The following is a 26866-nucleotide window of genomic DNA, read 5'->3' on the forward strand; positions in this document are numbered from 1 at the left end:
CTGGTTTCTCTTCAGATAATAGAAATCTTTCACCTTTTACAAAATATACAAACAACTTTCAAACCTCAACAATAAAAAAAAAAAAAAACTCAATTTAAAAATGGGCCAAAGATAAAGGACTTGCCAAAGAAATATACAAATCACAAAGTAGCACAGGAAAATATACTCAACAGAAAATGTCATAAGAGAATTACAAATTTAAAGAACAATAAGATACCACTACAAATGTTAGAATGGCTCAACTTTATGCTAAATACTGGCGAGGATGGAGAGCAACAAGAATTCTCATTCTGCAAGTGGTAATGCAAAATGTCACAGTCGTCTTGGAATACAGTTTGGCAGATTTTATAAAGCTAAACACAGTCTCACCATACAACCCAATAATCAGGCCCCAAGGTATTTACCTAATTGATTTTAAATTTAGGCCTACAAAAAAACCTGAACATGAATGTTTACAGCAGCTTTATTCATAATTACCAAAACTTGAATCACCCAAGATGATCTTCAGTAGATAAACTGATAAACTGTAGTACTTCCAAACAATGGAATATTATTGAATGATAAAAATAAATGCGCTATAAAGCTAAGTGAGGACATGGATGACCCTGTATCTAGCTAAGTGAAAGAAGCCATTCTGGAAAGTCTACATACTCTATTATTTCAATTATACGACATCTGGAAAAAGGCAAGACTCTGGAGACAGTAAAAACATTAGTAGTCGCCAGGAGTTTGGGGAGAGAAGGAAGGGTCGAATAGGTAAAGTACAGGATCTATTTAGAGCAGTGAAATTATTCTGTATGATACCATAATAGTAGTTACACGACATTATGTATTTGTCAAAACCCAAAGAACTTTCCAGCACAGAGGATAACATTAATATAGGCAAATTTAAAAGCAATTGTTTAGGCGGCTAGGAGATTGCAGGGTGGAATGCAGACATATCAAGAGAATCTACCTGTATATAAATTTATAAATAATCTCAATGATGGGAGTTGTGGGAATATGTGCTGACTTAAGTAACTTTGGGAGTGGCTGAAATTCATTAAACTAAAAGCAAGAGGAACTCCACGTTAGTACTGTACCCTAGTTGATGCAAATTGTTTCCCATTGTGGTATAGGTTGATCTTCTGATATTGCTACACATTTATACTGAACTTGAACAATTAAATAAATGGATGGTGGATGGTGGAAGCAAGCTTTCTCACTATGGAGTGGGAATTTGGAGATAAGCAAGGTAAGGACAGTTGGATGAGCTGTATATAGTAATGGATCAGAGTTGAAGACATTATGAATTCATGTTTAGCTTCCTAGAGACATAGATGCTTATATAAATAGGCGTGTAAACATAGGTAAGTAGACCCACATATACTGCCTTATTCTCTCAACTGAAAAGGCCAAGAATTAATGACAACTCAGCAACAAGAAACCCATCTAGTACCCAGATGTTGATTTCTAATACCATTGGTTTCTAATACCATTTTCCAATTAAAAATAATAGGGCTCCTTGGATTAACAGTTGATTTTAAAACCAGGGCAGAAATTATACAAGATGAACAAGATGCATCTGTGAAAATACCTCAAAAGTAACTCTTCAAAACTTACAGTCATCAATAACTAGAAAGTCTTCAAATTATACACTATGAACCTTGAGTATCCTGTGTTGTTATTACAGAAAGTTAAGAAAGTGTTAAAAAAAATTGTTAAAGACAAAAAAAAAAAGGAAATTAAAAATCGCCCAAACACTCTACATTGATGTGGATATTCCAAAGAAACACAAGAGCTAACTGAAGGAGATCCCAATGGCCAAAAGCAGAACAATTTGAGCAAGAAAATGAAGTATCGGATTATACTTTAAAATACAAGATAAATATCCATGAGTCCATACTGGTATAAATGAATTACTGAATAAATATATCAATAAATGAGGGGGAAGATAAACAATCTGTCTTGAAATAATTTATGTAGATACCCTGTTCTCAAGGAACATATAGTGAATTGAAGTGTGGCTCTCCAAAAGATACGTCTACCTGGAACCTGTTAATTTGACTTTATTTTGAAAAAGGGTCTTTGCAGATGCAGTGATGTTAAGGATCTTAACATGCAATCATCCTGGATTATCCAAGTGGGCCCAAATCCAGCAGCAAGTGTTCTTATAAGAAGAGGGAAAGACTGACAGGGGCCTTTTGAAAACAGCAGCAGAGAGAGTTATGCAGCAACAAGCCAAGGAATGCCTGAAGCTACCAGAAGGTGGAAGACACAAAAACGGATTCTCCCTAGAACTTTCTGAGCCTGATTCTACTGACCCCTTAATTCCAGACTTCTGGTCTACAGAACTGTGAGAAAATACATTTCTGTTATTTTAAACCACAAAGTTTGTGGAAATATGTTACAGTGGCCCTAAGAAACTATTATGGAGAGGGAGTGCACATTCCCACTCTTTAATGTGGAATGTGTCTAGTGATACTCCTTTCAAAGAGTACAGGATGGAATGGGGAAAAAGGAGTAACTTTGCAGTAGAGAAACCTGTTGTTAATAAATACCACTTCAGTCAGGTAATCCATGTCAGTATCAGCAGTGACAAATCATGTTGATGTGATGAGGATTTCACTTTATCTCCCTTCCTCCCAAAGCCCCATATCTGCAGTCTAATCATGAAAAAGACATCAGATAAATTCCAATAAAGATGCATCTGAGAAGATACCTCAAAAGTACTCCTCAAAACTTATAGTCATCAATAACTAGAAAGTCTTGGAAACTCCACAGGCAACAGGAGCCTATGAAGATATGATTACTAAAGTAATGTAATATCCCAGATGGGATCCTGGAACAGAAAAAGACATTAGGTGACACTAAGTAAATCTGAATAAAATAGGGACTTTAATTAAAAATAATGCATCAATATTGTTTCATTAATTATACTAAATATACTATACTAATGCAATTTGTTAATGACAGGGAAAACTACACACATGGTATATGGGAGCTCTTTGTATTCTCTCTTCAATTTTACTTAAATCTAAAACTCTGTTAATATATATGTATCTTATATATATATTAGATATATATAATATAAAGTGTTCTAAATATATTATATTCTAGTATGTATTATATATAATATAAACTGTTCTAACATATATTAGAACATATATTAGAATATAATATCTATTAGACTAGTTTATATTATATATATTATTACATATAGATTATATTTATATATATAGAACAGTTTATATTATATATAAATTGTTATATTATATATAAACAGTTTATATTATATATAAACATATATATATATGGGGGTGTTACTTTAAAGGTAACAGTTATTGGATCAGACTGAGGTTACCAGACTTGGCTAAATTTAATTTTTTAATTTCCCTCATGTTAGTGAGCTTTAGCTAGAATATAAGGAAGCATTTTATTTGCACTTTTAGATGGAGTACGTGCAAATCAACCAAGGAAATTAAGAATCAGAGACTTAAGAATCACAAAGCTGCTAATGGTGGAGCTCTTTCTTGAACCTCTGATCCCAGACTGTAAAGTCCAGATTATTTAAACTTCACCTGTGCCAAGCACCATAGGAAGTTAACCAAAAATAAAACAGTCTTTCTTTCAAAGAAGCTACATTATACTTATCACAGATCCACTTAAATATGTTAAATAGTAAATTTCAGGTGATCTGAGAAACCCAGGCAGTATATTTCAGGAGGATGGTACAGACAGAACCATATTATGGACATAGACTACATAAGATGTATAGTGAAGAAAATGAGTCAAATTCACTTCTGTAATGATTGAAAGATCCACACTTAGGAAATAAGAGAGAACACAGTAAACTCAATTATCCACATTAAAAAAAATACTACTGTGTCTTTCATGAGCTTTGTCCAAGGTCTTTTGGTTGATGTGGATCAAAAGCTTAAAGGCCTCACCTGTCATCTAATGTTTTATGGTTTATTACTATTTGATAATCTAGAGGGTAAAAAATGTAATTAGTTCACTTTACAACAGTCACATTTTAACACTGCTGTAGTTATTTATCCAATATCTGAAGTATCCTCTTTTAAAATTCTAACCATAAGTACTTATTTCCACAGCATGATTAGGAAAACTACAGAAGAGAAACTTAATATTGTAAAATTATACATTAGCAAAATATTCATGAAGGCAAGTGTTACACAATTAGCCAAAATCTTTAGTGATCAACTGTGTGAAAATTCAAAAGTTACTTTAAGAACATTAAAAATACAAATAGATTAATCCTATGAATGAAATGCAATAAAGTTAACTCCATATTAAAATTATAATATCTGATTTCACATATATATAACAAGTATGCTACAAGATATTTAGAATAATATATACTTGTTCAGTGATGGAAATTTCCTTCAAGAAATGTACCCTTCTGGTTTTTGCAAGAAGAAATAAATAATTACATAACTCTAGTTTATTCAGCATAAGGGCTGATAACAAGTTAGAAAGTAAATTAAAGCAAAAAGCCTTCATTTTAACCAGCAGGACACATTTTCATTTCAAGTGAAATGCTCTTTAGTGAAAAGGCTAATAAAGTATAATTATTAAGTACATTAAAATTCATGGAGTGGATTTTAATTTGTCAAAAACTTGCTTTTATCCCCCTACTCAAATAGCCTATGTGGAAAACAGTCAAATAAATGTAAAAGGTAAAATGGAAGAAACAGAAACCCTGGAGCTGACACTAAATTAAAGAGGCAAAGGAAAGGAGAAATAGCATTTGCCTTTGTGCTATACTGGACGCTGAGCTCATTTTATGTGTTTACCGAGTCCCAGCTCATATCTTTTTCCCACAAAATGAATAAATTATTCTTCCCAATGTAAGGTCACCTCTCTAGAGGTATTCATAATAGGGCTTTCACTGTCCACTCCTCTCCAGGATATATTAAGTTCTTAAGGGATTATTACAGTTATACTACATGTAAGGATACTGTAATGACAGATGACAATCACATACTTTAAATCTCTAGACTATGTATATCAGAATCACCTGAGTTGCCTATTACATATGTAGATTCTTGGGTCCCATTCTGATATACCAATTCTGATGGTGGATACCCAGAATCTGCATTTTTGACAAGTATCTGTATGAATTCTTGGCACACTAATACTTGAGAATCTTTGTTCCAGACTAACAAAATTGATTACAGTATAAGATATATAATTACTGAATAAGAACTAAAAATGGAAACATAAGATACAAAAGTTTAATGAGCTAACACTTGAATTTGTTTACAAAGTTAAATAAGAATAGTTTTAAGAATATCACAATATAAATTAAATAATAGTAATATGGATACATCACAAATGGATTTCTGTTACTGTTTGAAGATAATTTGTGTTGGAAAAGAACACTTCTTTCCTCCTTTTCTTTCTTAAGAAAAAGTGAAACAATCACTTATTATGCTGACTTTGAGATTTGAAAAATATAGAAGTATCATATCTATGCTGTTTAAATGATTACTGTGTTTTAATATTTGTCCAAGTCATTATTCAAGCTTTGTATTTAACAGTTAAAATTTTACAGAGAAAAATGAAGCAGGGAAAGTGGAAGAGAGAGAAGTGAATGGGGAAGCCTACTGTATACCAGTGGTCAGCAGGCACTTAATCTTATAAAGACATAGAAACAAATACTTTAATGGGTCTTAATGTATTTCCTGTCTTGTTTACTCAATATTTACAGTTTCATCAGTAATGGAAATGTATATCAGCTGTTATTGTTTTGAAACTACAAAGATAAATTTTGATTGATTTTAATAAGAGTTCAGAAGCACAATTAGAACAAACATGCATCAAGTCATTTTACACATTCTTAATTTAACACAATATAAATCACTATATTTCTAAATTAATAGAGTGCAATCAAGAATTTATTCCTTTCAGGTTTATAAGGCACTAATTCTCCAAGGAGATAGAAATAAAAGACAGATCTCAGTTTGCCATTAGGGTAACAATCTTCCAAAGTCAAAATCTTACACAGCAAGCCATACCAAAAGGGTGACATAAAGGTAAGAGCCCTGTGACCAAGGAAAAACAAAAAGTGTTTTTCAACAAAAAAAAGTGAAAATTATGCCTATCCCTATGACCTTAAAATGACAGGCTGGTCCCAAAGAAAGATCTCTGCAGAAATGAATGACCCGGAGATCCAAGTCTTTATAACTGACGTTTCTTTGCCCTACCTTCAAATCCTCCAAAGTCTGCTTCCCTAGTTTAGAATTAATAACCTATAAGGCAACATTCGTGAGTGTGATTTTCACAATTACTGAAGGGTTTTCCAGTCTTCTGTATTCAGAACAACCACAGTAGACAACCATGGCTTAATCAGAATTTGAAATTTCCTATTGTTTCATACTAGTGCTTTTGTATTCATTTTCTTTAGCTCCAAAATGACTTTTTGACAGTGGCTTTTAAAATTTTGATTTAAGATTGGCTTCAACTTTGTGAGTTGTATTTTCAAGCAAAAGATGTCTGTTTTACATTTGTCTGACCTGGTTGCTCTTTGGGCCTCAAATTGCCTTGTTTTGTGTTGAGGAATCTCAATCTTCATCCCATCTGAAATTCATGTCTTCTTTTGGAAAACTGTCCCCTATAGAGGCCTGAAGACTATTCCAGGTTGTTGGTATTTTACCTTCTACCCAAAGGAATGCAAGAAGGAGCCACTAGCCCAGTGCTTAATTATCTTTTCCTTCTATCTCACAATACATATTTCATAGGATTTAAACATTATATTTATTGTTGTGTATACTCTGTAACAATTCAAAAACTAGAGAGGAGCAGGAAGGTAGTTTTCCTGTGTATCCCACACATATCCCACCACCACAGATGATATTTGGGTGTGTATTTCTTCATTCTTACGTCAAGGCTTTCGCAAATCTGTGCAAACACTGACTTACATAGCTAATCTTTGTATTTCTCATTTGGTTTTCTAGATGTGGTTTGTTTTCTAAAATATCTTAGTAAATTGGAGAATTTCTTAGAATTGGAACTTGTTCAGATATGTATTTTCTTATTTTTCCTTCATGGTTTTATATATTTTCATTTAAATCAAACTCTGGGGGCCTTGCCTCAGCTATTAGAAGACCTGAAAAACTTTGTGTAGCTGTGCTCCTGATGAACTGCAGCTGGCTGTCCTCTCTTGCTGGTCCGGAGGGATGTCCAACTATTATAATTTGGCTTCATCCACAGCTTTTGTCTTCTCTGAGTTAAAGATGATTGGATCTAATTCGGCAAGCAGGTATTAGCAATTGCTACTGTGGGGCAACTGTTCTTTGCACAGGACTTATGAAAAATTAGCTTAAGAAGGACCCTGTTATAGCAAGAAAAAGATTCTAGAATCTGTGGAACAAATAATGTCTGTTAGCAGATTAGTCATGTAGACCCAAAACATCTTAGTGTTGTTCTGTGGAAAGATTTCTCTCTGACTTGACACGCTCTAACTGGTCATTCCTAGACCTGCAAAATCACTGCTGCTTCAGAGCAAATCGATTCTACCTACAAGAGAGCTCTTTGTGAGCAACTTTACTGGACAATTAGCTAGATGAGCAATACATATAAAACAGATGGAGCAGCCACTGGGTGGCAGCAGAAATGTAATAAATACCCTGTACCAATGTACTATCTTATTGTTTAATCCTATCACTTATCATTTAGCATGCTGTAAGACAGTATTATTTTCAATAATATATATGATAGATAATATTCATCTAATTAATTTCTCTAATATAAACTAGCATATTCAACTATGAGAAAAATAAACATTTAAAACTAACTTAACTGCCTAATATTCTATGAATATAATTTTTAATATTACCTAGAATGGCTTTGTGAAGTTGCATAGTTGCTTTTCCAATACCTAAAAGTTGCTATTACTTTTAATAGCCATAGAAACCTGATAACAGAAGTCACACATATTCAGAGAAGAAATGTTGAAGAATTCAGAAAAGATAAATAAAATTACTCACAATCTTCACACCTAGAATTAAACATTAATAGTCACTTGCGATTATATATATACTCTTTTTTGATGTAGAGTTGTTTTTTCAGCAATAACAATTGGCTGGATGTCATGGCTTATGCCTGCAATCCCACACTTTTGGGAGGCTGAGGCGGGAGGATCACCTGGGGTCAGGAATTCGAGACCAGCCTGGCCAACATGGTGAAACCCTGACTCTACTAAAAATACAAAAATCAGCCAGGTATGGTGGTGGGCGCCTGTAATCCCAGTTACCTGGGAGGCTGAAGCATGAGAATTGCTTGACGGGAAGTAGAGGTTGCAGTGAGCCAAGATCTCACCACTGCACTCTATCCTGGGTGACAGAGGGAGAGTTTGTCTCAAAAAAGAGAATAAATAAAAAAACAGGTCATTTTTACATAACATTTTAAGTGCTATTTTTCACTCAACATAGTACAAATTACGTATCATGTCATTGGTTATTTTTCTCAATATTATATATGGTGATTGCATAATATTCCCACATGGCTAGACCAATTTATATCATCAGTTCTCTTTTGTTAAATATTTGCCAATTTTTCCAATATTTACTCTTACAGATAACTGTTGTGAAATTTGAAGGCTAGGTAGCCAATGATTTTCAGCCTTCCAACATTAAGTGGTAAATTAATAGTTTATACAGAGAAAGATTCTGGTACAATGTATTTGTTGCTTTCTGATTAGAACTTTCGGATTAGAATCACTTAGAGTGATCCAACATAAAAACCTCAAGGGTGAGGGCCAGAATTCAGCATCCATTTCAATGCACTTTGAAGTTTCAGAACCATTAGCAATCTGAATAAAATTATATAGGCTGAGGACCTCAACAATAACATTACTAGAAAATGCACAAACTGGGAAGAACATTTAGCTTTCATTTGTCTCAATTTCTTCCTTTATTAAGTGGAAATGATGATATATCCTAACGTTAGGGTAATATTAAGGGAACAATGGTGTTTATCAAGAGTTCATTTCCAATTTCAAAATGCAGGCTTTGAAGACTCTGTTAGGAAGAATATGACTCTTTGGATACTAGAGATCATATATTGTGATCATAACAAACAACAAACATTATGCTAAGCAGTATATATGTATTCTACCCTCACAACAATCTTGCCAGGTTACCGTAATCCCATTTTATAGGTAAGCTTGGACAGTCAGATGGGTTAAGTAACCCAGATTACATTGTTTGTAAATGTCAAAATCTGAATTCAAACAAGACTTTCTGGTCCTATGGTCTGTGTTCTTTCAACTCTAGTATTCTGTCAGGCTATATACAGAAAGGTAGAGGTATAGCCAGCCAGACGAAGTTTCTTCCTGGTTCAATAAAGAGTTATTGTATGCTTACTGGTTTCTCTCTTCCCCATGGTACTTAAATATGGCAAGTGAGTATTCAGAGCAGATGCTTTTAGCGTTTATTGAAAGGCAAACCTTGAATTTATGTTTTTTGGATTTTTTAAGACTTTGCATTTTACAGGCTCTAATTGTCAAGTACAGGTCAAGTGGTGTATACAGTGTTCAGAAGTTTTGAAAAAAAGTAACAAAATACTCCACTAAACAGAAACATATCTCTACTGACAGTTTTCTTAAAATTTACAGCTAGCCAGGTGCAGTGGCTCATGCCTATAATCACAGCAACTCTGGAGGTTGTGGTGAGAGGATCAATTGTGCCCTGGAGTTTGAGGTTGCAGTGAGCAATGATACACTACTGCATTCTGGCCTGAGTGACAGAGTGGGGCCCTGTCTCTAAAGAAAAGAAAAGAAAAAAGTACAGCTATTCACAACAAAGAAGACTGGAGCAGTCCACGCACACTGACATTTACCTAAAACTGCATGATTTAAAAGGGCAGGACCTTTGGAGAAAGTGGGTTCTTCCAGTTGACTTAATAACTTTGACTCTTACCTTCCTTATCTGAAAATGAGAAAACCACCTTCTTAGTTTTCATAGGTGGCTTTAGATCTAGCAAAGCCTGAGATAAAGTGATTAATACATAAGACCCTTTATTATCTTGCTTGGTGAATAAATAATCCTACTTTTTCTTAGAAGTCTAAGAACATGGGCAAAGGAAAAATAAATAATTTAAATCATTTACTGAAAAAGTTATACTTTTTGTCAAGTTGGGTCTTCGAAAATAGCTGATCTCATCACTCATGCAAGAACCTTGATAAACAGAAAGCCTTACAAGTTCATTATCTTACCTTGTATAGGAGCCTCCTCATCTTAATAGGAGATTCTGAGAATGAGAGATAATTTTATTTTAATTACCTACCATAGTACACTGAGATCCAGAGCCTTACATTTGTTTCTGCCTCTGCATAGGAGGCCTCTCCACTTGTTGTCCACTTGATGTGTTCCCACACTTTCACATCTTCCATTCTCTATGCAAATATTCTTTCCCTCTCGGTTGTTTTGGGCTGCACAACAGAATACCATGGACTGGTGGCTTCAACAATAGAAACTTATTTTCTTATAGTTCTGGACGCTGGAAGTCCAAAATCAAAGTGACAGCAGGGTTGGTTTCTGGAGAGGTCTCTCTTCCTGGCTTGCAGATGGCAGCCTTCTTGCTGTGTCCTCACATGGTCTTTCCTCTGTGTTCACATGAACACACAGAGATCTGGTGTCTCGCTCTTCTTATAAGGACATCAATTTTCTTGGATTACAGTCCCACCCTTATGACCTTATTTAAGTTTAATGACCTCCTTATAGGTCTTATTTCCACATACAGTTACATTGGGTTTAGAGGTTCAACTTATGAATTTGGTAGGGGGGCCACATTTCAGTTCATAGCACCTTTTCAGCGAGGCCTTCTCTGGGAGCCCTTTATACATTACAACCTCCACATTCTGATATTTTTTATACACTTACGATGCTTTGTTTTCCTTCATAGCACTTACCACTTTCAAATATACTATATGTGTTTTGTATTTATCTCTTTGTTACCTGTCTCCATCCACTAGAACAAAAGCTCAAGAATGTTGACAATTCGTTCATTGTGGTACCCATAGCATCTCTGCCATGCCTTGGCAAAGAGAAATCTACGACACAAACATTTATTGTGTATATTAATGAATTATCCCCATGTTATGCATGATAGAAGCAACTACAGATACCAAAGTAGAAGAGATATTACACCTTCTCTTCAGTAAATTTTAGTCCAGAGACATATAAGGCTCACCATAAATGAACTGTAGCTCCCTGTAACCATAAGATATAACTCAGGGAATGACCAAAAAGGAATATAGGGATCTGTATTGTACACAGTCCAGAAAGACATTTGCTTTCCACACAGAAACTAACTTCATCAGATTTGCATAAATCTATTTGCTAAACTATGAGTCAGGAAATCAGATTTTTCCATTATTAAAGTTATCATTCATTTTTGGTAATATATTAGCCTACTATGAAACATAAAAACAGGTCAAATCTGTGTGTGGAAGGATGTTTTAAAATCCACCTTCACAGTCATAAACAGAAATGTCCCGTGACCATATTTTAATAAACAACCACGTGCAAGAATAACTGATTACAGAGTCCAGTTTTTTTTTTTTTCTGATAAATTACTTTGATAGTCTTCAAAAAAAAAATAAAAAAGAAGGAAATTACTTTTAGGTCTTGACGAAAGGGTGTTCCAAGCGAAGAGTTCCCAAATCTTAGTAAGCTGGAAAGGTGGTTTTATTTTTTTTCAGCATCACTTCATTAATCTGAATGTAAAACTATAGAAAAAATAATGTCTAATTTAGCTAGAAAATAACACTCATTTGCTTGCTAAGGTCTAGCAACAAAAGAATGTTAATGCACATTACTACCTATGACTACAACAGAGAACACAAAATGAAATGAACAGATGCTGATTTACCTTCTCTGGTGAATCATGCATGGCACGAAACTGCAATCCTGAAGCAAGCTAGACCATCTGTGCTGTTTTCTCCAGATGAGCCAAATTTGATGACAAACCATTCTCCATATATGGGAGTTTTTCTTTCTTTCTTTTTCCCCATTTTATATTAGAAAGTATAGTTTCTCCAATAGAAGATGCAGAAAACTATTTTGCATCTTCTACTATCTTGCTAAATATTTTGACTCTGAGCCTGGAGAAAGCAGTCTGGAAATTAAATATAACTTCAAAAAAGACATCTTTTCAGAACTTGCATTCCTCAATTATTCTCTCCATCCATACGCAAGCTGTTCTGGGAAATAGGATGACCCAGAAAGGTATGTTTGAATAGCATTTCTGATAAATGTCTTCCGCCTTATGATAATGTTTTATGGTACAAATTTTCTTGAAAAATCAAGTCACCAGAAAAACGCTGTATTCTGTGTAATTCAGGGCCTAGCATAGAGATGGTGATAAAAAAAATTTTGCTTATCGAATGTTGGATGAATTTTGGCACCGAAAGTGCCTTCGTCTTTAGAATCCCTTGACAACTATTAAAGGTCAAGGAGTAAGGTCTTTTTATATTCAGTGAGATGACATGTTTTACTTAAGTAGAAAAGGAAGTTAAAATCTCTTTTTGAAAATAGGAAAATGCAATTTCTCACTAAATGTAAAGTTATAAATTTCTTAGTTTCACATTATCTTCAAATAAATACTTATTAAGATACTTAAAACATTAGGTTGCCAGATGGCTTTAAGATAAATATTTGCAAGCAAGAGGTGATAAAATATGGGTTTGGCCTGTGGGCAAGATGATGAGTCAGACACGAAGCAGGAATGTGAATCACCCAACGTCACGCTCTCACAGCTGAGGCAGGATGACAACGCAGCATGGACCACTTGGTGCTACAGACTAGGCTTCTCTGTGGAGTGACAGTCATCGCTTGTGTCCTCAGTCACCAGTGTGGAATTAAGAGAGTGGTAGGATTCACTTAACCAGGCGAGCGTGTCTTGGAAAAATACTGACACAGGTGAAGCTAATCTCTGGCACTATATATATCTTGGTGTTATCAGCTGGATGACTCTTGTATGCTTTCATTTTCTCCAATGATGAAAATATTTTCCTTCTGTGATCGCCAGCAGAGTGGGGAGCTTTTATTTCTCAAAAGTACTGGATGACACATTTATAAGTTCCCTGACTTCAATCCAAACTTGCAGCTTGCATGTGTAACTCTTTGTTTTCTTATCTGAGTCCTATTAAGTAATATGAATAGTCAGAAACAATTTCTTCTCCTTTAAAAAAATTAATTGCTCACTTTGCAATTTATATCAAGATACTCCATTTTTTTTGCCATTGGTTTCTGTAGTAGTCTCTGTAACACTAGTTGACTTTTACATACAGGAATATGTCTTATATTTTTAAAAAAGTATTAAACAATCAATGACCACCAAGGACATCAGGCACCATAAATATTGTTTCAATATGTTAACTTCTAAAATGTCAATTATTAACATTACCAACATCTGAACAAATTCCTAGATTCATGAAAGAAGGCTTTAGGGACAGAGCTCTGAACTATGTAAAGGATCAAGTAGTAAATATAGAAAGCCATGCTTGCTCATGTCTGCCTGCCAGCATAATTTCACAAAGCCCCTGACTCTGTGACAAGATGCAGTTCTCTGGAAGAATGCTTTGAAGACAAAACTGGATAGAGCACACGGTTCCCACATCTCTTGAATGAGTCACTATATTCCTTAAAGGATAAATGATCCTAGGCCTTGCCTATTCCTACAATAAGATGATGCCTGCAGGGTCAGTGATTATGCCTCTACAATTTATAACCAGATGTACTCTTGCACCCAGAATTTGATATGATTTTGCACGTACTGAACCTTCACTGCCTGTATAAAAGCGATGAGCCAAAACAGTTTTGGAATAGTCTTATGGCACCTCTCTGAAAGATCTCTCCAAGGCTATAATCCTGAGTCTATAGTCCCCAGTAAGACTTCTGAAGAAAACTAACTTTAATTCTTTACAAGCTTGATTTTTTTCTCTCTAGTGGACAGTCAAAAAACTTAAAAAGATCATTATCAGAAAAAAACAGTCTCTTTATTGATGAAGCCTGTTCCAGGAAAGCAATTGGTATACCGATGGGGAAAAACTTGCTCTCCTGCCCCGTGGTACTGCCCTTAAACCATGGCAGATGAGGGGAATATGTGTCCTTCTAGAGGTCTCATTCTCAGCCACTGGCAACCCTACATAGTTTTACCCACTTGGTTGCTTCCTTCCTCATTGAACCTTGCACATATCTGGGTTATATTTTTGTCAGACTAAATTATTTTATTGTCTTTCCCACTGACCTATATATTTTTTCAAGGTCTGAGACCCTCTGATTTTTCTAGGAATCCTCAGGAGTTAGCAAAATCTGTGTAGCAGTCATTGCATATTCTAGCAAATAAGAGGATGAGCTTTTGTTTCTGATAAATCTTTATACCCCAAATCTTAGCTGAGTGTCCTTAACTTTAAGCTCTCTAAGCCTCAGATTCCTTATTTATTACATAGATACAAAAATGGTGCTTTCTTTATAGGTTTTTTTTTAAAAATGTGATAATACCTGTAAAATGCTTTGTGGCACTTGTTACAGTGCATTTCACTAATATCAATTATTATTTTAAAATTAATACATTTAATGTTATCAACTATGACTTTTTAATCTTTATTTTTAATAGAAATTTTAAAATAATGCTATCTTAACTGTTATTTTAAATAATTTAATAAATTATTTTTAATGTTATCAATTATTTCTAAATGAATGCTATATTTTTTTAATAAGGCCTTTTTGGAACAGCTCTGGAAAATCGCTGTAGTATACACTGAAAACTTAAAAGTTTATCGATATGAAGGGAATTTGTAAAATCTCCTCCATATTCAGATCATAATGTCTTCTTTAGGCTTATTTTTTAAGGTAATAATATTACTGAAAGTCACAATTATAAAACTGGAATTGTAAGGACTGGTAGCTTTGATTATTCCCAGTTGCTGCCAAGCAAATCTTTTTGGACAGAAAAGTTTCTACCAAAGACTCTTTCCAATATCAGCATATGAAGAAGAAAAAGAAAGAAACTGGCTGCTACCAATCTCACAGTCTTTCTGATGAACAAAAGGTGAGGACACTCAGTATTTATCAAGGAGAGGTAATAGGTTATTCATAAAGTCCTACTCTGAATATAGTTCATAAAAGTTTTTAAATTTGTTGAAGTTTTCTAAGCTACCAGCTACTTTTGCATAGCTTTTAGTATTCTTCCTGGAGATGTAAAGATTTTATCAAAAATATGCACCAAAAGAAACAAAGAAATCTACATCGAACTTACAGGTTAAAGGAAGAAGGGGTATAAAATGTGTTAGTGGCTTCCACTTAGAAGCCATTATAGAATACTGTCCCTATTCCTACGCCAACCCTTTCAAATCCTCATTTTAAGACAAACTGATCTGCAAATGATGTTCATATTACACTAGGAAATGTTTCATTTATATATAAATGGATACACATAAATGTTGTCACTTCTATAGGAGGAGAGGAAAACCCAGGAAAAGCTCACATTTCCTACCGTTACTGAGGTCAGTCATACTTTGCTATATCTGGGACGATGCTATAACATCCCAGAATTGGTCACTGAAATCAATCAAGGAAAATGGAACCATAGTTCTGCACTCCTCTGAGGTCCCTCTGTGTCCCTTCTTCATTGAAGAATGAAGATTCTGGACACAGTGTTTTCCTGAAAGAAAATCATAATATGAAACTACAGATATAAGTTGAATCAACAGTGAAATATATTTTCAATTTAAAACCTTTTGACAAAATGAAGATTTTGTGATGACCCTATAGAAAATGAGATGGAATGTGTAAAACTTCAAGTGTCTGAGACCTTGTTTTAAAGGAGCTGGTGCCCCTACTCTCGGGCCAAGTTGTTATTTATGAGGAGTGTCCATTTGCACAGCATGGTGAGTTTAGTAAATGAGGACCTGTACACTTCAAAACTACTGAGTACATTTCAAATATTCTCACCACAAAAAAAAACAAGTATTTGAGATGATGACTATGTTCACTAGCTTGATTTAACTACTCCATATTGTATTCATAAATTGTAACATCACTTTTTAACCCATAAATATGTACAACTATAATTTGTGAATTTACAATGAAGAAATAAAAATTTAAAAATGAGACTTTAGATGGTAATTTTAGCTTAAACAAAGTACCTCTGAAACAGACTTTCCCATAAATACAATGAAGGTACTAAGTAAAAATCCTAACTACTGATAAAAGCAGACTCAGGGGTTCCTTCATTCACAGTACTGCCATTCAGCCAGTCTTCGCTGATGTGTTTTTATAGGGCCATTTCTTTTGTGTAGCATGTGTTTAGATTGGTTGGTTGACCCTTCAAAGATTGCCAAATATTTTTAATACATGCTTTACTTAAATAGATAGCACAATGGGATATTTACTATAGTTGCAAAACTTAAAACTGGTTAAATAAAATGGTCAATACTTCAACCTGTTTTGTTAACTCAAGCAATTTTCCTCTAAGTAGTGAGAGTCTATGGTCATTACAGCCGCAACTTGGGTAAGTTTCTATAGGGACGAGGACTGGGTTCACCACTCAATTTAGACTTCTAAATTAGTTGTGACATTTGATTATTTCAACTTATCATTTTTGCAGATCACTGTGAAGCACTGTGTGTGATCTTCACTTGAAAATATTCAGTCTACGCGATCTATAAACTTCAAATAATTTTATGGGATGTGAAACACTTTCTAGGATTTCTGTTCAATTGTCTTCTGTAGAAAGAAGGCCAGAACTGTTGTATCAACTACATGCTAGCTGGGATCCTTCTAAATAACATAATTATGTTCGATTACAATGAAGTATTTATGTGGGTAAATACTGGATAAATCATTTGTTCTTTGATAACTGCTATGATGGATACAAATAAATACTTTAGATTCTAACATAAATTATTATTCAAATTAGGCTACATTATTGTATTAAAATAATGGGACATTTATACAAAAATTGTGTAATTGTACTTTTATTAAAAACGCACAGAGCATTCAGATAAGTTTCACTAAATGTCAGCTTAGAGAATGCTGAGCTGTTCAGTTTTATCCTAATAGGTTTTGGACTAGATAATGCCTGTGGGGTAATGTAATGAGAAAAAATTTTAAAAACAAACTCTGCAATTCAAAATAAAATTAAGAAAGCATTTTGTAAATATGTTAGTAGAAAAAATAGTGGAACAAAAAAGCATCATCGTTGTGAAAATAATGTAATTAACCTAGAAATACCCATCCTCTACTGACTTGAATAAATTGGACTTTTAGTATTACTATTAAATTTGGTTTTTGGAGGAGGAAAAAGTATTTTTTTCCCTACAAAAGTAAATATCCTCTTTCGCCATCTGGTGGCTAAACACAACATTTTCTGTGTAGATGAAAAACAGCAGATTTAGTAGCCAACTGCGTTTAATGCGTTGATTCATCTTACTGAAAAGATATGCATATTTCTTTAACCTAGGTAAATATAACCGAGCCAATTTTATTTTAATGGCTCACAGCATTTCATTCAAATAACTCTAGCTATAATATTTCATGTAGGATTTTTAAAAATTAACCAAAGCAATTCTTTTAAGAGATCATTTTCTGAATTATTCATTTTGAAAGTTAAAAATACATGTGATAGTAACAATTTGTTTATCTGAATGCTTTTTGGTATAAAAAATGAAGACCTTAATGAAAACAGAAAATTCAAATATAGTCTTAAATGATAAGCATTAACGGCTACCATTCATTTCTGAAGTTTCAGTTTTAGCATTTCCTGTTTTAACCATAGTTATGACTATATGTTGACAAGTCACCATTACCAAAAAGCAGCATGGGTAATTTAACAGTATATGGTTTAAGTTGTCCCTATACTTTTTTAAAATAGAATTTTCAATTGTTAGTACATTTAACATATATAAATTACTTCATTTTATTAAAAAATTAAAATGACAATTATTTCATGTTTAATTTCTTTATTTTCTCCAGAATATCTTAATATTGAAACCCAAGTTGTTACTTTGAGAAAGGGAAAGACAGAGAAACATGAAGAGACAAACATTTCATTTCATTTAACTTATGGTATTGTGAGCAGTCACTTTTGTAGGCAACACTTGTTTTCTTTGTAGAAAAGAAATAAAAAACAAACAGCACCATTAAAGAATGCATGATCCCTGAATTCTAAACAAAACACTGTCTAAAAATTTTTTTAAATGCTTGTTGCACTCAGTCACATTTAGTCAGGTATCAAAGCAAGCGTAACAGTATTAAATTGTTGCAGTCTTACTGAATCAACTGCTCCCCCTTCTGAGGATTTTACACACCTTTTCTGAGTTTTTCCTGTGGGAATAATATATTCTTTGGTAGAGGACTGAAGGAGGATTTTACTTTTCTGTATGCTGATATAAAATGTCTATGTAGGTTCAGGGCCTTCGCCCCCAATCTGTGTTTGTCATGCATGTTATGTTTGGGTTGATTTCACATTTTGCTGTTACACTGTAGGAGTAATACCGCCTTTAAAAAAGGCATTAAATGGCTAATGTCAAACAGATGTAAACATTCAGAATACTGACCAAAAAAAAAAAAGAAAAAAGTACAAACGAACACACATTAAAAAAAAAAAAAAAAAAAAGACTACTGAAAATATGTATCGTATCAGGTTTCCATGAAGTAGGGGACGGAGGGGAATACAGCAGTACAAGAAAATTATGGCAACCAAGTAAAGCACTTTCTTTGAAACATTCAAGAACAGTACAAATACAACAAAGTTTTTCTACAGTCTAAATTATTCTGCAACTATCAAATATAGTACAAAGCGAAATAGTATGTGCTATAAAAAAGCAGCTCCTTTAAATTATAGTAAAAATGCTTTTTGTTCGCTTTACAGTGACAAAGCATGAAGACTGAAGACGACAGGAATTTTATATTTAGTAACATTTTGGCTGCATAGGCCCCTGACAGTCTGATTCCGAGTTCCTGTTCTAGGACTCTTCACAATTGTTCTCTGGGAACGCAGATGGACAGTGACTCTGGGCTCTGCGTGCTCAGAAGGGGTCATTCCCACTAGGCAGCTACCGCTGTGCTGGGCCTCACCACTATACAGACGATGCTACCCTAGGCTTGGCTTCAGCTTCTAAAACCTGGGACTTCATTATACCACTGAGGAACTGGGAAACCAGAGGCCACGGTAACTTCCACTTTTGAAATTGTGCGAGGGTTTGTAAATGAAATGGGGCTACAGCAATGTGTATTCTTACTCTCCACTGCATTATAAAGCACCATACGCACCAGCTTGTTTTTGTGTATTTATTTTGAACCAAGTAAGAATATCCAAGGTCCAGCAGTTAACTAAACCTTCTATATAGCTCATCCCAGAAACACACACCACCCCAAAGTCTTTATAGCAACCAGGCTCAACCTCATAGGTTTGTTTTCAAGTTTTGCTTTCTTCAAACTAGACCTTCGCAGGGAAATATTATATAACTATGGTGCTCAGTTCACCAAAATTTCTGCTATTCTCACTTTGGGGAAGAAAAAAATATTTTCATTTTGAAAATGAATTTGCATCAGAATGCTCTTATTAACATGCCCATTAACTAATCTAAATGTCTTTATACACCTCAGGCATATGCATATCTTATAGGAGGAGGATTAGGGAATAGCAGTTTTCTTCCTTCCCCTGCTCCAAAAGTGCTACTTAGGGAAATACATCCTTTGTGATTAAAAAAAAAAAAAATTGTATGGTACATGTGCAAGTTCTATTCCTGGTAAGAATAAAACTGTGTCCAGTAATCAGGATAACGCACGTGCTAACATTTGCACACGACACCACAATAACCACGTAGTAAATAACATACTCCATTTGCACATAGCAGACACGTGTAGAAATCAGAAAACTAAGAACCTACTCAGTCAATTCAAATATACTGGCTTTTGTGTGTATACATATCTCAAATGGAAACCTATAAAATATCTGACCCACATTTTACATCTAAATTTCTCTTCTTCCTTTCCCTTGTATTTTAGCTTAAAGATACTAATTTTTCAGTAATATAAACCATGTGAGAACACTAGGAATTTGAACTGGAGCAAAAAAAAAAAAAAAAAAAAAAAAAAAGCAAGGGCACAGAAAAATTATGCTAATCGGACCTGGATGATAGAATCCATGCACTATCAACAACTGATTCTCCAAGCCTGTTATGTGAGAAATTAAAACATACAGAAGGACACTTTTCCTTATTCCCAATAAGCAACTTGCAGGCAGTATTCAATAACGAAGGAACTGATAATGAGCTCAGTACCTCATCAGCCTCAATTGTACCTCACATACCGAGTGCAAAGGTTCTGTAGACTGGAGTTTCTTCCAATACCATGTCAGTTACTGATGTGATGGGCTTCAATTTGCTGGTGTAGACAGTATCTGACACTGGTAAAGCAGTGGTTGAATTTGGAAGGAGTTGGCATGCAAGTGTCTATATTATAGGGGTGCCCCGCTGTGAGACTAAGAGCATGATCTTTGAAATCAGGATGATATCAGAGCCAGGCAGACAAAAGACACCACTGATAAGGATGCCATCCCAACACAATCTGGCGTGCAGTGAAGAGAAAACTAAGGATCCGCTGGAACTTATGCTGCATTCCTCGGGAAAGGCTGGTTAAGTGCATTGCTACCTTTCTCAGTCATTAGTTTTGCCAATTTTACTGTGAAAACCAGAAATGACAGTACTGAAGCACCAAAATCATGGCTATAGCAGCAGGCCTTTCTTTTCTTTCTAAGATAAAGTACCTCTCACTATCAGCAATTTGTTATTCGAAATGATGTCTCTATCACCTAAAGAAATTTGGCAACATCACAATAAATATGGAGAAAAAAAAACATATCACATAGTTTGTTATTATAAAAAATCACAAGTGTTCTTGTTTTCAGGAATGTAATTTCTGCTCATTCCAGTCAACTTTTAAGACGTGTTTTACGGGAATGTCAAAAAGTTTACAGTGACTAGGATGATCCCATGTGAAAATATCGGTCATTCTTACCCTGGATACAGATGATTCCCCACCCCCCCACGTTTGTTTTTTAAATTCTACAGCCACAATCAATCAATGGGTTAATGGCACTCCACATTTTGTGCTCTGTAATCTGAAGTTAAATGGGCGTGGTTGGTTTTTGTTTTCTTTCATCTTTCCTCAATGTGCATGTGCTTCTGAACTTGCTTTTGAAAACAGAGCCTCCTGAACTACGGCTGTCCTCTGGTTTGAGGGTGGCCAAAGTATATGGAATGTAGCTCAAATACTCAACACGCAGATTTTACTGGATGCACACAGAAGATAACTGTTAAGATGCAGTATCCCTTTTTCAAAAGCAGTTCCCCTAAATATGAAGAATGTATTGAATATATCTGAGGGAAAAACAAACATGCCATACCTAGAACAGTTTTTTTAAAATAAGGGTTGAATTATATAGGTTGTAAATAATGAGAAAAATAATTGTTCTGAAAAATGTTGATGCTTTAGCCTTGGGTAGTCCCTCTTATCATCAATGACACTTTTAAAAGGAGATGGCCAACCTCTGCAAGGTCTGAGGCCAGAATGCACGGGTGTCATCAATAAAGGGCTACAATGATTTCCACCCCCCACTTTTAATATCTAGTAATTCATTACCATGAATAGGATATTTACATTATCAACGCATTTATGTGTTCACATACAGCATTTTATTTCCTTGCTTTGAATTTTAGGGCCTTTTTTTTTTTTTTTTTCAAACCTACTCTTAAAAGCCATACATGAAGCTCTAAAATCCTCTGGGCTTATGGCTATTGGCTGACCAATTGATTTCATATGATTAGGTGTCAAACGGCTAGAACCAGATTGCTGGGCAGGAGTCCCATGCTGAAATTTCAGATGTAGGACACATTTCACTAAAATATGTGTACAAAATCCAAGGAAGATCCAGATATTCTGCCATAGTCTTTGAGAAAGAGTAAAACAGGAGGAAAGGTAATACTCAGGATAATGGATTTCATCAATGGCATACCTCCTTTCATATATCTTTTGTGATAGGAGTAAATACAAAGAATCACACATTTAAATCAGACTCCCCTTTCTAAATAGGATTTAATCACTGTGGTAAAGCTAGGTCCAGAAAAGTCAACTGTAAAATTCCTTGCTGTAATGGCTCATCTATAGAAAAATGCATAACCACTTTAAATCATTCCTCTCATTCTCTTTATATATCTGCATTTCTGGTTATTAAGTAATTAAAAATTTCCTTTTCCTATCTACACCTGGGTTAAAAGAAAAACAAAAATGGGGCATTGACTTGTATACACATGGACAGAAAGAAACTTTCCAAAGCTAGGAATGGCAACTGAACATGTAAAAGACATGCCAGTGAGCCATTCAGTTGGGAATGAATCCTCCCCTTTATGAGAAATGCAAGAAAATGCTGCCATAGAGAAAAGGTACCTGCTTCAAAGCAAAATAAATTAGCATGATAGAAACCACTGTATTATTCGATGTGTTGCTGCTGATGCTATTTGGCTTTTCCGTGTGGAAAAGGGATACTGCATCTTTCACTCAGCTCTTATCGTACAACCAGGCATGCTACACAGAGTTTTGAAGGACCTATGCAGTCGTCATGGCAGAAGGCCCCACAGCCTTTGCACACAATCATGGCTTTCAGCCGGCAAGAGCATTTCAGTTCCAATTCATCTGCATTGCTGCTGTCGGCAAAGTTCTGAACGGGCATCTGAGCGTTCTGACCAGGCAAGCCCGTGGCAGGATTGGAGCCACTTCCCAAAATCCCAATGGACTTTTCAATTGCAGATGCTGCCCTTTTGAAACTCGTGCTACCAAAGTGTATTGTTGGATAATTTCCACAGAGCTGCTGTTGTTGCTGCACCTGCATTTTCTGAGCAGCTAATTGGGTAAAAGGCTTTTGTGGCTCAGAAAGCAAATAGGAAGAGAAATCTGCATTTTTTAGTGCGAATGCTTTTAACTGTTCTTTCATTTCATTCTGGTCATAGGAAACTTGTTTCATGCCCAGTTCACAGCTGCTGCTTAAACCTTCCTCAAAAGAAAGAGGTTCCGATTTTATATTGCTACATATGCCCGTGGACTGTGGCCAACTAAGTCTCTTAGTGGTTTCCATGGTAACTGGAGGTTGTTTTGGATCGGATGGGACTTCTGCATTAGGGAGAGGTGGAGGTAGTGGAGGTGGTGGTGGGGGAGGTGGGGGCAAAGCCAAGGGTGGAGGGGGAGGGGGAGGGGGAGGCGGTGGCGGCGGATGTACTAGTGCTTTGTTTGGCATTGCATGCGCAGTGCCTCCCACCTCATCACCTTCTTTCATGGGCATATTAGGGGACAACATGTTGGCTAACCTTAGCTGGTGAGGTGCTGAGGAAAGACTAACCTCTCCCAATCCCTTCTGTTCAAGATGCCTGTTGAAGGCAAATGCATTACACCCCACTGGGGTCTTGGAAGAGGCCTGTAATAGAGCTGCAGTAGGAATGGGGCCCCTGGCAGCCATAGGCATTTGGTAAAACTGCTGTCTGTGTGAGGTACCAGCGTCAGGGTGGAAGCCGCCATTCTTGTCAACATGAAATAGGTTCTGCTGGAAGCTACACGAGGGGAGCAGTCTCTTTTGCTGTTTGACCTCAGGGCTGTGAACAATTCTGTTCTGCATGGAGTGCTTGTTTAGCCATTCTTGCTTAAATGTCTGGCTGTGTCCCAGCTGACTCATGCCAGAATTGATGACACAAGGCACCCCTTTAACATCTGGCTCCACCAACAATTTTCCTGGTTCACATTTAACTTGAGTGTGTTCTCCTACAGTCCTAGCTACTCTCTTTTTGGGGTGGTTTTCTCGCTTTCTCATTTGGAGTGGTGCAAGAGTCCCTGCCAAGTAGCCCTTACCATCTGGATTTGGAGAGCTGGGCGGAATTTCAACGTTTCTCTCTGGTGCTGTTTTACCCACTGAGGTAGTTTGAAGAGGCAACGGAAGCCTGTTGATTTCAAGCTTGGCTCCCAATCTGGGTTGCGGCAACACTTTTTCCAAAGGCAGGTTGCCCTGTAGTAACTGCGTCACCAGCGGGTTGTTAGCCTCCACAGAGGACAGACGACAGCTTGAGCTCCCTGCACCAGGGACTCTTTTCAGGGTGTCCGTAGCCAAGGAAATAGCCTCTTCCATGGGACTCGAGGTGGAAGCTTTCACGTTCTGTGTTTTTTGTACACTAGAGGCTACCTCTGCAGCTGGAGGCGGCAGCTCAGGGCCGGGGAAGTCTTCAGTGTCCATTCTAAAGCCCTTGTCTGCTTCATGAAGTTCAGATTTCACAGGAAGAGCAACATTTGTTATGAGATTCCTGGGATGAAGTTCAGACACGTTCAAGTAGCTGGCATGTTCAGTTTTGATAGCCTTTGGACAATTTTGCTCTAGATACTCCTTTTGTTTACTTGAACCCGAGTGAGTAACCAGAGGCTGTCCTGTGCTCCTCATCCCATCATCACTCCAGCAAATCCGGTTACTTGGGTTATACTGATTGCTACAGGTTGTGTCTGCCTCACTTTTGAACGTAGCTGGGCCACGTGCCTGCTCAGCAAAGTTATGACTAGGAGCAGTCGGCTCATTTAATTTATCTGGAACAAGGGGTAATTCTCGGAGACTTGTGCAGGTGGCCTGCAATATTTTACACTCTTGTTTTGCTGCCGAAGCAGCAATGAAAGTGGAACTGTGATCTACACCTTCACCGGCAACTGGCTCAGGCCTGCTAATCACAGACACCTGAGGACACGCCATGGGCTGTACGGATGCCTCTGTCCTCACTGGCCTGCCCTGCAGGTCCAAGTTGGCTTCTGAACTTTCAACGGAGACAGTCAGAGACAAACTGGAGGTCAGCGTGGTGCTGTGGTCAACAATGACTTTACACGGAATTGATCGGTTTATGGCTGCTGGTGCAAAGCCCCCCTGTGGTTGCTGAGGTTTTCCAGAATTATCTGCCCTGTTTCGAGGCCCTGAATTTTTGTCCAGGCTTTCAGCACTTAACTTGGGAGGACTATCATAAGAGTTTATTGTCAGCATGTTTCCACTAAACATTGCAACGGTTGGGTGTGCAACCAGAGAGTCTGTGACCGCTACGGAATCACTGCAGCTGAGGGCTGCTCTCACAGTGGTACCCATGGATACAGTGGCCTGTTCTTCACTCCCAGGTATGGCTATCTTCTCAGAAGGAAATCTGTTGTTAATTCCCGTCGGGGGAATCAAGACAGAGCTAGTGGAGAGGTGGTTTGGCAAATTGTTTCCGATGGAAGGAGTTGGCACAGAGGTGTACTGAGTGGAGACTAAGTTACTAGCACTGCTGCTTGATATTAGTAACTGCTTATCATCCATGGAGCTTGATATGCTGGAGCCCTCTGTAGTGGCTGAAATGGGAGTGCTTTCAATACATTTTGGTATAATGGCTATGCATGGAGTGTCAGTTCCCTGGATGGTTTTTAACATGCTTATATTACAAGCAGAAATTGTAGTGTTTGCACTGTCAACAGACATTAGAACAGAGGATTTATCAACAGAACTCACAAAGGGATGTTCTTTAATTGCTCCCGATATAGCAGTGCTGCAAACAGATACAGGGACAGAATTTTTATTAAAAAGCATGGGCACACTGCTATTTTCAGAAGAGGTAGATGAAACAATTTTCTCAGATAAATGTGACACAGGTATGTTTTCATCAGAACTATGCACAGATAAGTCAGTGGCAGTTTCTGGAAGTTTACTTGGGTTCAGAGACTGCTGTAGTACAGTGGTGGTCTCCCGGAGGTGGGCAGACTTGTTGCTAGGAGATCTACAGTTTGGATTGACAATAATGACACCAGTCGAACCTTCCATTTTTGTTTCAGGGGTAGAAGAGACTTCTAAGTTTGGAGGCCCTTCCTTTGAGCTGAGCGGAGGCAACCGGGTCTCTTTAGAGGTCTGGAAGAGATGGGCTCGAGCTTGATGCTTTGCAAAGAGCTTAGCCTTTGTCTGTTCTTTGATGTGTGCCAGGGTTCTCGCCTTTCCACCCTCTCCTGGGCTTCCCATGGCTCCAGAGACAATGCTCGCTGCAGCAGCTACGGCAGCAGCTGCAGCAGCCTCTCGCTGGGCCCGAGCTTGTTGGGCCCGGGCCTTGATATCTGCGAGGGTCCTGGCTCCTGTGTTCCTCCCGCCACTGATGGATGTGCTAGTGGATGCTCGAGACTCGGGTTTGGAGACTGGTTGGCTCTTGATTATAAAAGGTGGCCCAATTTTGGAAAGCTGAATCTAAAAGGAGAGAAAAAATATATATAATGTGCTTCATATATGATCACAGAGGAGGCACGCAGAATGTGATAATGCAAGGGAAAAGATAATCTCAAAATGTGCCATGAACTACACCTAAATCCCTGGATGTGCCTTTAGGGTATAAAGCAACAAGAAATGTAGCATGAATATAAAAAATTAAGTTTTTAATCTGTTTTTAATCTACAAAAACATCCATTGTAACTTCATTTGGAATGGAAATGAAGCATCTTCTTAATGCGTCATATAAATGGATACAAAATTCATGCTTCTAGAACTACAGTAGGCTAAAAAGACTTCAAGATATTTAATTTTGAAATTATCTTTTTTAGTGGCATAAAAAACTGGAACTTCAACTGTATTTGTCTGTCTTAATTTGACATAAAGAAAAAAGCCCTGACTGAGATACAATTAGAACTCTCATTTTGACTTCACACAAAGGAACTGTGATCCTAGGTTAATCACTGTGTACCTCAGTTTCTCCAATAACCTCTCTGAGCCAAGAACTCTATGATTTTTCCTTTTTTTAAAATTATATTTTATGGTCTAGGGTACATGT

General features: G+C 36.4%; 1 protein-coding gene across 2 annotated transcripts in view; it reads right to left on the reverse strand.

Moving 5' to 3' along the window:
- Positions 1–17919: 17919 nt before the first annotated feature.
- The window catches only part of ASXL3 (ASXL transcriptional regulator 3), a 172856-nt gene continuing 163909 nt past the window's right edge, over positions 17920–26866 (reverse strand). Inside the window, exon 12 of one of the 2 annotated variants that reach the window (XM_073006406.1) lies at positions 17920–26289. In XM_073006406.1, coding sequence (XP_072862507.1) covers positions 22579–26289 — 3711 coding nt within the window. In that variant the 3' untranslated portion in view covers positions 17920–22578. The remainder of the gene's footprint in view (positions 26290–26866) is intronic. The other variant, XM_007974328.3, reaches the window with a different exon arrangement.

This window comes from Chlorocebus sabaeus, chromosome 18 (genome assembly GCF_047675955.1).
Source record: "Chlorocebus sabaeus isolate Y175 chromosome 18, mChlSab1.0.hap1, whole genome shotgun sequence".
Classification (NCBI taxonomy): domain Eukaryota; kingdom Metazoa; phylum Chordata; class Mammalia; order Primates; family Cercopithecidae; genus Chlorocebus; species Chlorocebus sabaeus.